The 16,763-nt window shown below is 39.7% G+C and overlaps 1 protein-coding gene and 1 long non-coding RNA gene across 3 annotated transcripts in view; both read right to left on the bottom strand.

The window, feature by feature from the left end:
* Positions 1-2,553: 2,553 nt before the first annotated feature.
* LOC118437534 lies at positions 2,554-7,231 on the bottom strand. 2 transcript variants are annotated; one of them, XR_004836151.1, is made up of 2 exons: positions 7,013-7,231; positions 2,554-2,786 (listed from the first exon to the last, which is right to left on the bottom strand). It is a non-coding gene; the product is annotated as an uncharacterized LOC118437534 (long non-coding RNA). The 2 variants fall into 2 exon arrangements; XR_004836152.1 differs by lacking the exon at positions 7,013-7,231 and adding an exon at positions 2,979-4,632.
* A 114-nt stretch (positions 7,232-7,345) lies between these two features.
* LOC110855880 (katanin p80 WD40 repeat-containing subunit B1) overlaps positions 7,346-16,763 on the bottom strand; it is a 32,719-nt gene continuing 23,301 nt past the window's right edge. The window contains exons 7-19 of the mRNA XM_022104274.2: positions 16,634-16,741; positions 16,449-16,491; positions 16,175-16,347; positions 15,949-16,061; positions 15,805-15,852; positions 15,397-15,730; positions 14,961-15,315; positions 14,699-14,863; positions 14,436-14,512; positions 13,316-13,390; positions 10,657-10,776; positions 9,047-9,080; positions 7,346-8,990 (exon numbers count right to left, since the gene is read on the bottom strand). Coding sequence (XP_021959966.1) covers positions 8,892-8,990; positions 9,047-9,080; positions 10,657-10,776; positions 13,316-13,390; positions 14,436-14,512; positions 14,699-14,863; positions 14,961-15,315; positions 15,397-15,730; positions 15,805-15,852; positions 15,949-16,061; positions 16,175-16,347; positions 16,449-16,491; positions 16,634-16,741 — 1,744 coding nt within the window. The 3' untranslated portion in view covers positions 7,346-8,891. The remainder of the gene's footprint in view (positions 8,991-9,046; positions 9,081-10,656; positions 10,777-13,315; positions 13,391-14,435; positions 14,513-14,698; positions 14,864-14,960; positions 15,316-15,396; positions 15,731-15,804; positions 15,853-15,948; positions 16,062-16,174; positions 16,348-16,448; positions 16,492-16,633; positions 16,742-16,763) is intronic.

Raw genomic sequence — 16,763 nt, 5'->3', positions numbered from 1 at the left:
CACAGATGCTCAATGGGATTCAAGTCTGGAGATTGGGGAGGCCATTCTAGCTTCGGAATTTTTTTTTCTTGAAGTATTCCATGGTGGACTTGGCAGAGTGTTTCGGATCGTTGTCTTGTTGGAAGGCAAATCGTCGTCCAAGTCCAAGTTTTCGAACAGATTCCTGGATATTACGGTCAAGTATTCCCTGGTACTTGTATTGGTCCATAATTCCGTCAATAAATTCCATTTTTCCTGCCCCACTTGAAGCCATGCATCCCCACACCATTACCGACCCGCCGCCGTGCTTAACTGTGGGGTTGAGATTTTTTGGATTCAAAGCTTCTTTTGGATATCTCCACACTCTACGACGCCCATCTGACCCAAACACATTGAACTTTGACTCGTCAGTCCATAAAATATGTCCCAGAATGTTTGTGGCTTGGAAATGTGGTCTCTGGCAAACTTCACTCGTTTGGTTGCATTCCTCGGTACAATAAGAGGCTTCCGGACTGCTCTGTGGGATTTCAAATTTCCCTTATTCAGTGTTCTTTGGATGGTCATAGGACTAACCTGTTTGCCGAACATCTCCTTGATCTCGGTAGATAGCTTTGGAGCACTAAGTGAGGGTGTAACGTTGACTTTGTTGAGCACGTGGCGTACTTCTCGGTGAGCCAAAATGGGTTTTCGACCACTTCTGACCTTGTTTTGGACTGAACCATTAGCTTTAAAGTTCTTAATGATTGTCTGGATGGTTGTCCTTGCTAATTTATACTTGGTCCATATTTGTCTCTGCGACAGCCCCCTTTTTGTCCACCCTTCCAGTCCTGAATGACAAGATCTCGAATAGCGATAGGAATTTCCTTGCGTGTCGACGCCATCATATTTTTCTGGAAGAAAATTATTTAAAAATTAATGCGGCATATGTTATTGATAGATTTATTAAGTTACCTGATTTTATAAATTGGAGAGATTTTTGTTGTTGACAATTAAAGTGAAGTGGACGTAGACTTTTGTCCGCTCAAATTTCATCCTCTCTCGCTCTGCACTATGATTCTCAGTTTTCCCAGAATTTTCAGAAATAACTCATATGTTTTATGAAATTACGTTAAATTTGTGAGAATTTGATATATCAATGATGAAAATTGGTTCAGTAGTTCAGTGACAATTTGAAAATGAAATTGACGCGACTATGTGGACGTAGACATCTGTCCGACACTGTAGGAGATCAACATCAAACCACAAACCCAAATTCCCAATCCAGGATTATCCAGGTAAATGGAGATTTTGTACATGGCTGAATTTAGGAAAAAGTGATAATTTCATATTTTCATGTAGCCTGCAACGATACCTGGGAGAAGGAAGAAGATTTATTCCGTAGAAAATCTATCCTATCTCTTCACTGATAATTTGGTTGTAAGGTAAAAGCTGATCAGACTCAGATCATTTGCAGATCCGGATATTGATGTGAAAACTGTGAGTGTGTAATAAATATATGAGTTGCTGAAAGGGACGTGCGATGACGAGATCGAGGTGTGAAAAAGCGATTGAAATGTATCCACTTTGTGACGTGAGTGCGTTTTCTATTACAAAGTTGATTGTTGAGAGTGACTTTTCGTTGAGATGGATCTTTGTTCCGCGGAACCAGTGAGTGTTCCATCATCAATGAAAGAGAGGACCCTTAAGAGATCTCCTGCTGCGACCCTACCGTCCCCATTCTCCCCAAAACTTCATCACTCTGACACACTACGTACTCGGTGCAATGATCACGATCAAACAACAATCTGCACTCTTAAAATCTCGCACGTCCTTCGTAATCAAGATTTTGACTCAAGTTGAAAAATTATTTTATGCCAACAATTGGTCTGCGATCCCTATTTTCGGTGTTTATGAAGATAATATTTTAAAAATATATTGCTTTCCTTCGTAGATTCGTAGTATCTCAGGACGAGTTGCTCAGCACAGTTTTCTAGAAATTTTTCTGAGACCTTTGAGTTTGTACATATATGAGTAATATACTTATTTAGCTGGGAAGTTTGCCCGTCTCACTTTTTCATGTTGCTGGATGATACAAACTACTTACATATCATGTTCATCTGGTGATCTCCGTCAATGGTGCCCTGATTGTGATACCGTTGCAGTGTCCTTCCTTATTCTTTTCTTACTCACTCCGATCCGATGGCATATGGATTTTAGATGTTGCCACTTCACGAGGATCCAGCTCGCACAGCGTTTTATTCAATCTCTCCTTTGTTGCGAGCCTAGGTTGGGAATGAATATTACAAGTTTGTGATGAAATGTGATCCACACGAGCTTTATGCGCAAGAAAGGAGAAGAAGGTTCTCTTTTTATGCTATTTTTACTCTGAATTGAAACTCGCAAGGCTTTCAACACCCCTCCGAACTTTTGAATTAGATATCACATTGTGTGATATACTTTGGAAGGATTTGGATTTTTAGGGGTCGATGATGGACAGGTCACAACCAATGCATGCAGGACATCATAATGATAATTGTAAACATGCCCATATTGCTTTCTTTATAAATATATTTTATCATTTTCAAAATGCTATTATCACGATTGTTGGCATTATATTTTGGACCATTTATTAGCTGGAAAACTATATAACAACACTTTCAAAACATATTTATCTATAAGCTGGGCACTAATCAGCAACAACTGATCCTCAATAAAGTGAGTCGTTCCTTATTCTTCACTGCATTAGAAAATGTTCAACGCCCTTCACTCACATATTATTCGTGAGTTTATGTTTATCGCTCCTTTGTGAAAGTGGTGAAGTTGAAACCCTGAAATTAAAAGCTTATTAAATATTCTCGCAATATGTATTTCCCGTTCCACTCTTTCTTCATCAAGTGTGGGAGGAGTGAGCGATCCATTATTGGGCCCCAGCTTGATTAGACCAATTATGTAGCATTGTGAAGTCCTTACAAAAATTGAACGAATTTTCCTCCTCATATTTCACATCCTCAATTTCTTACCCAGTCCGACGACGAAGGAATGAAGTGATTAAAGGAAGGCTGGCTTTCTCAATAAGCAATAAAACGCACCCGGTGCATACCACGACTGCTGCTGCGTATTTCAGTATCCATCATACATTTCCTGCAGAACTCAGCCTTCAATATTGATTCAAATGTTTGTAATCAAAAGCAAACAGTGTTTAGTTGAGAAATGAGTGTATTTATGAGTGAGAGGGGGCGAAAGGGTTGAGCGTTGGCTGTGCTGGATGCGATGCTAGTTTAGATATTTAATGACGGGTTGTGCCAAAAGGGGATCATTTATTTTATATCACGTCATATCAAATCATCTCGTGAACACGGGGACGAGAAAAGTGTGAATCTCACAAAATGCTTTTCAGTCTCTGGAGGAGGAGGAGGGTTGACTCTCAACTGCAATTTATCACGTCACTAATAACACGACACTTCTCGTGCGACACCTGCGACGACGACGAACGACCAGGTTCTTGTCCTCCCCGTCGTAAAGTTATTAGCTCAGACTTATACTTCTACATAGGCTGCTAATGATTACCAAAGTTTGTGAGCTACTTATTAGCAAGGGAACCCAATGTTTCATTAATCTGCTGACTCGAGTTTTATTTTTTACCCGCTTGTTTTTTAATTCCATAAAATGAGGATTTTATGACCGAAAATTTTCCGCAAGTCATCCAAAATGCGGATTAAATTGTTTAATTTTATTTCAGTTTGGCTTTGGTCGTGGCCTAAACGACTATTTCATGTTAATTGGAGAATAGAGCCGTTTTGATGAGGGGAAAAGGGTTTGATGATACTGATCCAACTTTCCAATGTGCGCACCTATCACTTGGTGCATCTGATTCCTCCAACTCGATCTCGCCTGAACATCGTTGGATTTGATGTCATTGGATATGAGAGAGCTATAAAAAGGACCATTTATGAAATGATTTATGTTGTGCGAAGGGCTGTCCAGGAGAACAAGCCAGCTTTCTGCTCCACTGCAATTGTCGCACAGGGCTCACTCACTCTGAACGAGCGAGGGCTTCTCATCCATTCCGAAGCCATTCCATTATTGGGCAAGTTGTATTTATCAAAGTGTAAATTGTGATATCAACATCAACACTTCTCTCTCTCGAACAATGGCAGAAAGTGCAACCCAACCTGGGGGCAACTGCTTATAAATGAATACATACATGCTTACTTCTAAATATGTCTCTACCAGCTCAACAATGTGGAATGACTTCACTGGAAACTTCACTGGAAACATTCATTCAAAAATGGGTGTCGAGAGTTGAGTGAATTCTGGACAATTCGGACCTTTTCCATTCCATCAACAATGGCGATGATGTTGGATTGCACAATGGGACCCAAAATATTAGTAGAGGGCCAAGTGGGCCAGCAGCATTCGGAGAGATTCCAGCTCTTCATTTATTTATTTATCTTCTTCAATGAAGACATTATCACAACGCTTTCACATCGTGTCAAAAGAGCGATAAATGTTTGAACAAATATGGATTTTCCAGAAAGAATTGATTCACACTCGAGTCGTCATTTGTACAGGATTCTGGAAATCATAGTGCAGCAAGTCATGGTCGTGTAGGATGCAAAGGGAATAAAAATGAGCAGTGTTTGTGTGGGTGACAAAAGGAGCTGGGTGGGTGGACTCTCCTGACCAACAAGGATAAGTTCCATCGGGTGACAAATGACCACAAGAAGAGGAACATTCAACACATTCACTCGAGTCTTGTGCCCTCCCACCTCAAACCTTTTCAGCCACTCTTTCACCAAAAAGTGTGAGAAAATTTGAAAACTATGTACATACCAACCTTAAATTAGTGCATGCATGGAGTGTCGATGAGCTGGTGGCCAAGATGGGAGGATGACCGAAACCAAACATTTTTGAATCGATATGTTACTTCCAGTTCTGGTTGTGGAGGAGTGACCACGCTCCATTCATAAATTCTTGAACTCCTTTCTTCACACTCGGTCAAAATTCCATGACTTTCTCGACTGGAATAACTGCTGGACAGTGGTGGCTCGATTAAGTTGGAGACTGCGACGGGCATTTATAAATTCCATGAATTTGCTACAAAAACTAGGCTTGCTACAGCCCGAGCCACTTATAAAATTTGAAAGGTCATATTTCCGATATTTATTAGTGAAAGCAAAAACGTCCTTCATTACTGGAGCAGTTGAATGGGCAATTGATACGGGTTGAAGAGGGTCGCACCTCTCATCCATCCCAAACCATAGGTTTTCATACATGCTTGTGTTCTGCATTGATATTTATGCAATTCTTGTGAAGGGTACCCAGTCACCGAATTTATTCATCCTGGAAGCACGGACTGGTGACTTGATTGTGAAGAGTCAAATATCAATTACACCGGATTATGAGGAAGCAACCCCATTTTGGATACAAGTGTGTATGTGGAATGATATGGACAGTGGAGCTGGATTGACTCGTCACATTTAATGGGGAGCCTAATGTGACAGTTTGATCCTCGAGCTTATCCCTTGGCTTATGCTCTCTCTGCTATATGTGTGCCTACTCTTTCATGGGGTCGACTCTTATGCTCAGCCTTCACCAAGCTCATCTTTTGTATTCATCCCCGACGAACAACAATAACGAATGAAAAGGTCAGCCCGGCTGGTGTGCAGGATTCAGAGGCTGCTGCTGCTGTCTCGTATGAATAATTTCCCGTGAGATCGACTCGAGCTTGGATTCAGCTCCAATTAAAACGTGTCTCACATCATTTGTGTCAATCAAGCTTTGATCCCCCAAAATTTGTATCCTAAAACCTATCAGTACAGCTTTGCTTAGCCCGAACCAGGATTAGTAAACCCATGTTTCTCAGTATATTTAACTTCATATTATTTCACGAGAAAGCAGTAAGGATCTCTGGGCCAAATTTCAGCTTTCTATGTTAATTTCTAAAAATCGATATGGGTCACCCCATAGTGTCGCTCTAGATAAAAATTTTACCAATTTCATGTCATATTCTTCCATTAGGACCCACAAGCAAACTCTCCACCAAATTTCAGTTCGATATGATGATTTTTAAAAATCCGTATGGGTCACCCCCTAGGGTTCCTCAAGATGAAAATTTTTCTAACTTGAACTTGTTTTTATCTATTAGGAGCCATTAGCAACCTCTGTGCTAAATTTCAGCTTTCTACGACAATTTTGAAATTTTGGTGCGTAATACCCCACCTACTCCGATGACCCCCACCGGTCCAAAACTTTTCTGATCGAACCCATCTTCGAACTCGGTCGTTGCATTGCCCAGATACATGCCTGTACCAAATTTGGTCCAAATCGGTCAACTCGTTCGAGAGTTATCGAAAGACAGACGGACGGACAGACGGACGGACAGACGGACGGACATGACAATTACATAAGCCCTGGTTCGGGCTAAAAAATGGGGGTATCAGATTTATTTAGTTGAGAATTTGGAGTTAGAATTTGGGGTTTGCCAATCCCACCCAGCAAAAATTTTAAGGAAGTGACGAAAGCGTAGAAACCTTAGATTATGAATTAAGAACGACGAGTTTGTATCTGAGAGATCTGATTGTCCACGAGAAGAATGGTGATGTTGTAGTTGGAAGGTGTGGACTACCCGGGCACTCTCCCCAAGAGTCTTCGGGACAGGAAATCAAGGAACCTTTGAAGGCTCGAGCTCTTGTTCCGCTGCTGTGATTGACACAATGCGTGGAGATCGTCACTACACAAATGATTACCCCCGACGAAGGTTTATTTTTTAGCTACGGGAGCTCTTTAATCCTCTCATTATTAAACTTGTCCAACTCAGTCGTCCCGAGGGGGGTCTCTCGCTCTCCGATCTCTCCCTATTTCTACTCATGCAGCCGAATTCAACCCGCATCCACTGACGGACGAGATCCACATAAGAAGCAAGGGGCCTGCTCTGTTTTCCTCTGATTGATGAAAACTAATACAACTTTTTAAAGGGATGATGTGCAGTGAATGGGGGAATTTTTTGGGGTATTTGAGTGCAGAGTGGTGAGAAAAATTCACTTATTTCTACCCAAGACTAGTTCCCGTAAAAAGTATTGTATCGTTGCGCTCTCTCCCTCTGTGAATATTTCGATCGGGTAAAAGCCATCCATTCGGATGTGTCATGAAGACGTGTGCCCCATTTCAAAGGGTTTGACTTCTTCCGTTTACTTTACGAATTACTTGCAATTTCATGCCTTTTTTATCAATTTTTGGAAGCTCATCCATAAGGATTTCTGGTGACAGGAGGAGAAAGATACCACACTGCTGATCTTCTAGGTCACACAGTTTCCCTAAAAAACAAAATTCATGGGAAAGTATGTATTCAGATTTACGGCGAAAACCAGTAATTAAATTATTGTGATTTGAGTACAAAAATCTCTTTATTCACAAACTTTAGATTATACGTCTCATCACTAACATCGTATTATTGATTAGTTTGATAAATTCTTTTCATCTAGTAATTCCAAGAGGCGATCAACATTACTTTGTGTAAGTAACAGGCATATTATATTTGTCGACCGACTAAATAAGTGGTGTTAATAATTTTAGTTAGTACTCAAATTATCACGTTGAAAACTTCATCTCTCTCCGCTTGTTAGCTGACAAAGTCTTCAATAATAAATACAGGTTAATACTAATCAGTACGTGTAATTAAAATAGTTGACAAATTAAAATGGGCAAGTTGCATTTAGACCATGCTTACGTAGGTGTTTAATAAACATAAGATTTCGATGAACATTACACATTTATTTTCCAAGGGGTGGGATCAGGTGAAAGTTAATAACTTACATGTTAAAAGCAAGGTAGAAGTGAACCATTAGTGAGATCAGTTAGGAGTAGTGAAACTCAAAGTCAATTATGTTTAGGTATCAGCAGACAAAAAAGGTTGCCTTCAGTGATTAATGCTTTAAAACATGCACACAAAATTATTGACTTTACAGCGCACTGATGGATATTTGTACCACGACATTATTTGTTCGGTGTTAATTAAAATTAGTGTTCTTTTTTTGTCTCACAATTCAGTCTACTAAAATAAAATATATACAACGTTGTGGCAGGTTTATACTTAATTAAGGATTACTCATTAGAGTCACATCATCGACACGAGTTGGTTAAGATCACGTTATTGGTTAACTGTTATTTAAAATATTTTAGTCTGATTTACAACAGAATCGGGTGCTTGCCTGGTATTTTTTGTAAATTTGTATTTAAAAAGTTTCAAAATATTGTATTGCTTCCTGACTGCACTTATAGAATGCGCATACCGCAAACTACGACGGTGTTAAAATTTTGCTCAAAATATATCCACAAAATCTTTCCTCACTGCACAAACAGTAACTGGAATTATATTTGTCATTTATAGTTTCTACATACTTCGCTAATGATACGAAGTTGGACGGATAATTGGTTGACTGGTCTGACTATTATGAAACCACAACATTCTGCCCTCTTGCACTAATTAGCCACCAAGATAAGTAATTAATACGTTGACTCTTCTCTCTGCCTGTGTCGCAGTTGGAAAATTAGATTACAACATTTCCGTTAATTAACCTCTGATAATTCAGAACAGATATGTGGAGGGACGAAAATGTAGAAATTATGATCGTCATTCATATGTATACAACATTGACTGATTTATGCAGAGTGCAAAGACCTAGCTTATTACACACAACTTAATAAACATTGACAGACTTATCATAAAATAGCTACAAGTAAAAACTTGGTCTTGGTCGAGGGTTTAGTAACATGCGTATGGTTTCAACATGCAAAGTAGTTGGTGCAGCACCTGATATCCAACTTTGATAACTGGATTTGCCTTTGGGTGGAGCGTTAAAAATGAGTTTGAATTATGTAAGTAGTCCATCTAACTAGATCCTAATTTGAATTTAGTAGTGTGGGACGTATCATCAATCCAGCGTTCCGAGGAGGATGTGCAGCTCGCGGAATGTGTGGCCGATTTTTCCTGGGACTGTCTGACGTTTCAATGTGAAAGCTCGAATGGTGACCTGAGATTTCATACCATCAGAAATTGAACTCGTGTAAATATGTGTATGCTGCTTACCAGTTGTCGGTAGCACTCCATGCTCTTGTTGTACCTGAAGTGAAAAAAAATTGAGTGAATTAGGAAATAAATTATCCAATTTATTAGAGCAACGTGTCCAAGACTGGATAGAAAGAGATCCGTGAGTTCATTAGTAGCATGATCATCTCCATTATCCACTCTGTCATTCTTGTAAAAGAAGAAGAAAAAAGTCTTAACTCGGGGACTAAGTACGCAAGGAAAAGTATGTTTGCATGCACTCACAACAAGAGTAACAACAATAACGAGTCTCCATTCACATAATCCGCTTTGGACCTCTCTAAAGTGCTTCATTGTACAGTGCAACGTAATGCCATGTTATGTAACAACACCAAGAAACTCCCACCACCGCCCAACAAAATGAGTTCAGCAATATTCATGAATGAACCCGTGAACACATTCGAACTACAAGCTGGCTCCTTTTTTAGTGAGAGGAATATATATAAATCACAAATCCCTTGTTCCCGTTCGTCCTCATATACTTGTGCATGGACACAATGGAGATGGGCAAAGTAAGCAAGTACATTATTATTAAGAGGATCAGAGTGGTGGAAAGTAAACAGGCTCCGTTACATCATCATTGGAACATCGTCTTGGAAGTATCATCCAAAGATTATCCATTGTGAGGGTGCTGTGCTAGAATGGAAATCGGATGAGTTGAGTAGAGTAGCGTGGGAGACTTGAGACCAAGAGGGGATTAGACTACATAACCAACATCTACTTAGGAAATTGAGAACGACGACGTATCATTCACCGTTTTTTAGCATTCATGGCATACTGTATTTGTAAACGCTGCTAGAGGACCCTTCACCACCCAATTACTCACACAATTCCATCAATACTTTTTTACGCCGCACAAAGGACGGACACCAGAGATCAGTCTCAAAATGGAAGTAAAACTTAAAAGGCTAATTCCGAAACACTTTGCTATCTACCTTTTACTCAAATGCACAAAAGATGGGCCGCCAATGATGAAAATGGGGACAGCTTAGAAAATAATTATGGGGACCATCCAAATAAGCTTTTACTGCTTTTGTAACATTATTTTTGGGTGTTTCGGTCATTTCCTCGCTAGTTCGTGTCATTCTTAATTTTCTCGAGGAACCCAGGAAGGAGAAGCAAAATTATGATCGTGATCAGCAATTTCAGTTTAACAAATTTTGGGCTTGGGTGAGCACCCTGGTGAAGATGCCGACCGGCGACAACACAACATGATGATAACACACACCATCATGCGCCAATCAATGCGTCAAGGATAGATCACCCAAAATCCTATTCCATTCGGGTGATCACACTCGCATTTCCCAATTATCGTTCTTGATCCTCCCCGTTTCCCTCAAAACCAGAAAGCAAGCAAGAAGGAAAGAAAGAAAGGTGCATCATGCAATATTTTTCTCATAAAGTGGACTCATTCCCAGAAACAGAAGAAAATCGTGATTCGCTAAAATACTGTGAAACCACATTTTCCGGTGTAAACAATAATTATTATTATGCACTTGGTACACAGGAGGTTGTCTCCAATGACATACGAAGACGTACATGCTCTACATTAGAGAAAACGATCAGAAATAAATAAGATGAACGTATTTTACCTCTCTTCCCGCGAAATGTCCACGCCCACGGTTTGGATGGGGCCATCAATGTTGGCCTTGATCACATTCCCAAAATTCTTCAAAATTAATCTCAGCACGGACAATCCTGCGACGATGCTCCTGCAACAAATAGAAACATTTTGTTACTTACCCAGTAGATTTGTTGAACATAAGAAGCGAATTTGACACAATGCATAGTCTTCATGGATAAGAAAACGTATTGTATTCAATATAAATATTTCAGAATTTTAAGTAAACATTTGAATGCATAATTTATTCTTTTCATGATGTCATTGTGCCTTGAGCACTTGAGCTTCTTAAAAATTAAGCAATTAAAGTAAACAACTTTGATCTCTGATAAAGTAGTCAAAGCTGATTATGCCCCTCGTGAATCATTGAGCAGGCCAAATGAATCAGGTCAGCGTAAAATTCCATCCCATAATTCTAGCTAAGCGAGCAAGAGGTGCAATGTGTATGGCCAAACCTGGAGGAAATCTGGCCATGCTTTTTTGGGTACTTTACCATCATCCATACCCTCTTTGCATAGCTTGGTTTCACATTATCAGAATTAAAACAACAGCTCTTGATTAGTCTGTTTAAGATAATATGCAGAAGTACATTCTGGCAAACCCTTCGGGCTACTTACTGACAAATGAAATAAATATTCTCCCGTTTTCTATAATTTTTATCAACCATTCATGTCTTAGCATTTTTTGCCCTTGAATCAAATTTAATACGAATGGATTTTCCGACTTGGGTTGAATAAAATTCAAAACATTTCCAAACGAGGCACATAAAAATGAGATGTGACTCAGAATTTGAATCATAATGAAGCCCACCATGCAGAAGGTATATCACCACCGGTTCTCTGCTCCCAACTATTATTCATCATGGTCCCTTCCTCCTCTGTTTTGTGAACCCCACTCAAACTCGGAATGAAAGAAAATAATAAAAATGAAGGACTAGCAGGAGATTACATAGGCAAAGCACTCGACAACTATATTGATCCAAAAATCAGATACAACACAAACAACATAATAAGACTATGAATGCAGAATAGACGCTACGTAATGGGATACTGCTGCTGCTGGTGGGTAGGTACCCTTCGTTCCTTGGTAACCCTGGTTAGCTTCTGTTAGCTGGGAACGAGACAACTGCCATGCAACTGCTTAATTCTGATTCATTCAGAGGAGTTAGCGATGAGTGAAGGAACAGAGGCTCACATTTCCAGATGGAGTAATTAGATAAACGGGTTGATTGACAAGAAGGGTTGGGCATACACGCTTATTTTGGGTGATCCGACAATGTGGGCGGCCTTCCTTTTTCAGACCCTGCACTCAGCCCAATGACATTCAATGCTAACGAGATCAATACACGAGATAACCGAAGGGGCGCATCGCCATTATTATTTTCCTCGTCCTCAGAGGACGCTCATAAATAAAGCTCTGCTCTCCCATCGTCAAAAGTCCAGTGCTGTATGAAATAGAGTCCTCAAATTTATTTATGTGTGGGACAATTGCAAAATGGCCGAATAGACCTAGTTTTCTAAGTAAATCCACGCCATTCCTCATTATCCACCAGCTAATATTTTCCAAACGGAACTAGATGCAAATTCACAATTCATTCAACTGTTTAACTGTTCACTTTCTTACATACAGACATGTGCACAAACCATGTTGGCGTACTACACCAATTTTTCGTTGGATGGGTTGGCCTGTCTGATATGTTTGCTCAAGGGGACGGGCAGGAAATAGTTTGCACGAGAAGAGTTAATTTGTAAAAAAACAAAGGACAAACTAATTGTTCAGGAGTGAATTATGTTAATCTAGCAGGAAATGGGACGGGCAACATTGCATCCACCCTTTGTGAAATAGTGGAAATCCAACCAAAAAGAATAAACATGAAACACAACATACGATCCAACCAAAATTGGTATATTTCAAACATCAGTATTACAAACCGCTTAAGAAACGAACAAATTTATAAGGACGACGCAGCCCTCCCCTTTCTCTCCTGTCATATGTGCGATACGTTTTTTTCTAAATTTGAGAGAATAAATCATATCGTCTTTCGCGTACTTTTGTTGAATCTGGATCAACAATTTGACACAGAAACGTGTATGTGTTTGATGAGAGAAACCTAATTAAAGACCATTATTGATAACGCATAGATAAAATGAAAACGTATTTCATTTCATCACAGCAATGCACCCAGACAAAATGAAGTCATTCTACGGCTTATGATGTGCCGAAGGGAAAAGGAACCCGTGTGTTATGACCACCATGCAACTGGCCCAGAGGATAAGCGGAAGTTGTAAAATTAACAAGTAATTACCCCGACGAGCACTTTCCAATTTTATCCAACTGCTGACAACGGCTTCTTAATTTCAGAGGGAGGATCGGAACCCTTTCATCAATTTATGACTTGCAACAGCAACACGATTGAGAAAAAAAGTTTAAGAAGGGGTGGCCCAACTTATCGTGAGACAAATAAATAAACAAACTGCTCACTTGTGAGAGTTTCGTCCCGACATTACATATTCTGTAAATGCATGTCTATTTACTATGCGAAACTGCTTTGGATTCTGACCGAAATGATATGATTGCAAATATATGTAAGTTTACAAACCAGTACAACCAGACACTGTAAAGATACTTACGATTCAAACTTGGACTGGATGAGTTGAGACACACACGGGAGTACGGCCACACAAAGATCAAGATTCCACATTGCTCTGTAAGAGAAAACATGGGAAAATTCATTAGTTGTGCATAATGATTCTTTTAAATTGACGCTGTGGTTTGTCGGCTTCATGACAATTGATAGGAAATCATACCAAGGCAAGAGCAAGTGAGTAAGAAAACACAACATTCATAATCGGTCAGCAAAGATTGTATTATTATTTTCTGTCTTGTCTCGTATGATTTTATAGAGTTTGGTTGGGTATTGCTTGTTTGATGACTGCATCTGCTGCTACCTATATTTATACATCACTGAGGTCTCCTGTAAGTGTATCTTTGCAGGTGGTGAGGAGGTTCTCTTGTCGTTTAAGTCGCACAAACAAACATACTTTTCTCATAAAAAGAGGTAAATCGTTGCAGCTACTGATTGTTGTTGCCTCCACCTTCGAAAAGCAATTTCATTTCCAGTACTGCCGTACTGCTAGTACCCTTAGTTTCAACAACCCTGTCCAATATTCAGTAGCCCTGTGTTCAACAACAAGCCCTCTTCACAACAAAAAAGTTTAAACAACAATTATGAGCCAGTCTTAGTGAACTACTCAAGTTCAGACTCCTCTCATTCACTACTTTTTTTTACGATTGGTACTACACTTAACTAATCAAAGTGAAAACAACGAAGGAACGACTTCGTTCTCAAGAATGAAATCATTTATGATGCCACAAAATGAGACACGAAGGGCAAAAAGGACCAAGTCGTGAAAGCTCCTGTCTTTGACTGCGGTGTACTGGACACTCCGTGCGTAGACAGAGATCAACAATAAGATATGTGCTTAGGTATCATAAAATACGACTGACTGTAAATCACACAGTTGGATTTAGATGGATCTCAAAAGATGAAATGAGGGTATTTAGATGTGATTTTGTAAACAGTGCAATAATCCTGCGCTCCAAATAGGAATTAGTTGTCTGTCGTTCCAGCGTGGAATCATAAAACCCCTAATTTGGTGTTTTACTACTCTTTTTTCCAACACCTTGCTTCAAAGTTTATGTCAAAACTCAAAAGCCACTTCAGTAAAAATTAAGATTGGTGACACTTACGGGCGCTGAGTCAACACGGTCAACACATCAACGAGAACGAACTGATCATTAAGACCCATTGCCGTGTCCACTGCCGCCTAGAAATTTAAAACACAAATTACAACTCTTATCAAGAAAATGGACAGTAATTTATGAAGCTAACGAAAAAGTAATTATGTGACATAATGGAGAAACAACAACTAATCTGAAAGCTAAGGGGTCTCATCTTCAGACGCATAAATCAGAGCCTCGCATAAATGCCAGCATATACAGCGCCGTCATACCTTAACGTCTTTAGTCTGCCAAACATTGTAGACAATTCGAAGGTTTCGCTGCCTGCTGATTAGCACTGCAAGGAAAGACTGGTGGCCTTGGGCAAGGTTTGTAAACGTTTCGGTCTCGTTTAATTCAGGGTACGCGACACCTCCTTTCATGGTCATGGAAGCTTTCTAATAACAAAAACATGAAATGGGTTAAACAATTGCATATACATATAAACAATTACTACATAATTTGTTTGTTTATTTAAAAAAAACTGAGTATTACGGGGAGGAAGTCATCGATTGCAAGTCCAACAGGACCAACTCCTGATGGAGTTGGCACAAAATCATCGATTTGAGCATTGGAGAAGTCAGTCTTCTTTTCATAGTCGTTACTGATCCCTACATCTCGCGGAGAAACCTTTGGCATTGGTTTTACTTGACACTGAGCAAGTGGTTTGTCCGGACTTCGAAGCAAGGGTTGTAAAGGTGGCAAGGGTGCCTGCTGGGAGTAGCTCTGTTGGGGAGTAGATTTATCACGAATCTGAGGCAGAGAGGGTTGGTGAGTGAGTTCGCCTGGCGATGGCAGCTGAAGACATGACTCGGACTGGCTGGTCTTCATCGGCTCTCGTTTTATTGTACTATGCAATACATCATAATTAATATTATTACCCGTTTAAACTTTTTTAAATGCACATCGCTGCACAACATGATAAACATACTTTGGGACGTTTTGCGAGTATAACGATTCGGCACAAGAGGACTTGTTGGTGTCAGTACTTCGTCCGGAGTATGGCCCTGAATCATCAGACAATGAACTTTGCCTGCTCGAGAGGTATTCTGGACTTCGACTTCTTGCACTGAGCCCAACATTTGCATTGAGATGATTGTTTTGAGTTGGTTGTCCAGGCACAAAATTTGGGACGCTGGCCCTGCGCGGAGATGTGTCTGCGACCCGGACTTTGGAATGATTTCTATTTGTAACATAGCGAAACTTTGAGTTGTTTCTTCCACAACCTGGAGAAACCGATTCAATTGACGTAGATATAGAAGGTTCTGTTGAATAATATACAATTTTCATAAATACATACTATTACTATTACTAATATTATTAATAGTACTTTGCATACCGTCATCTGGAGGTGGGTAAAATTCCTCAGGAGGAGGAGTCCTTGCCACTGTAAAAATTAGCAATACATAAACATCTTTAAATTTATGCAACTGTCGGGGACAATAATGCACATTGCACAAAGTAGTAACGACGAACTCCTTACAATCTCGATGTGGGCGAAATGCTTCCTTAAAGTTGGTCCCGACATACGAAATATTGTCGTCTTCTGGATCAGTTGGTAAACTATCAGAGTCTTCACTAGCTTTCATGGCATGTCTGCAGATATAGGAAAAATCATCCTGACTCAGCACATCGTTAACAAGGCAAATACAATATGATTCAAGAGCAACACCAACATCAATGCCCTAATACAGAGATTAGGCACTTACAATGACTCTGCAAATTCACTGGACCGTTCCGTGCTGAAATTTTTCCTTAACGACGTATGCCCGGCAGAATGAAGAGTTGTTCTCATCTGTTTTGAATTATTTCCTATGGGAGAAATGCGTTTGAGATCAACCACAAAAATTGAAACATTGGTCATCGACATTGTCACTCCAACCTACAGAAATAACAGGATAATTTTAGTACAATTGGCCTTGTTTATCTTAACACAATTACATTGTTTAACGTAATAATCATAATAATAAATTACAAACTTACCAACTGTTCATGAGATATTGCGATATCTTGAATTTTTGCCCACCTGAAATCAAAAACAATGCCAAATAAAACAAGGAATGGATTGTTTACGAGAAAAGGAGCATTCTTCCGTCGAGAAGACTTGAGCAGAAGAGAAAAATGTGCGGATAAACATATCCCTTGTATTTTCAAAACATATTGCTTACGTCGTAGAGACAGAGTCGTGAGTCTCTGGGGGCTCCCATCCATGAACACGAAGGCATTCTGAAGAAGCAGAGAACAAACAGGCTCCACTCGGATGGAATGTGATGCATCTACATAAAAATCACAAAACCT

This window comes from Folsomia candida, unplaced genomic scaffold (assembly GCF_002217175.1).
Source record: "Folsomia candida strain VU population unplaced genomic scaffold, ASM221717v1 Fcan01_Sc014, whole genome shotgun sequence".
NCBI lineage: Eukaryota > Metazoa > Arthropoda > Collembola > Entomobryomorpha > Isotomidae > Folsomia > Folsomia candida.
Note: the sequence above shows the minus strand (reverse complement) of the source record. Positions and strands in the feature narration are given on the sequence as shown.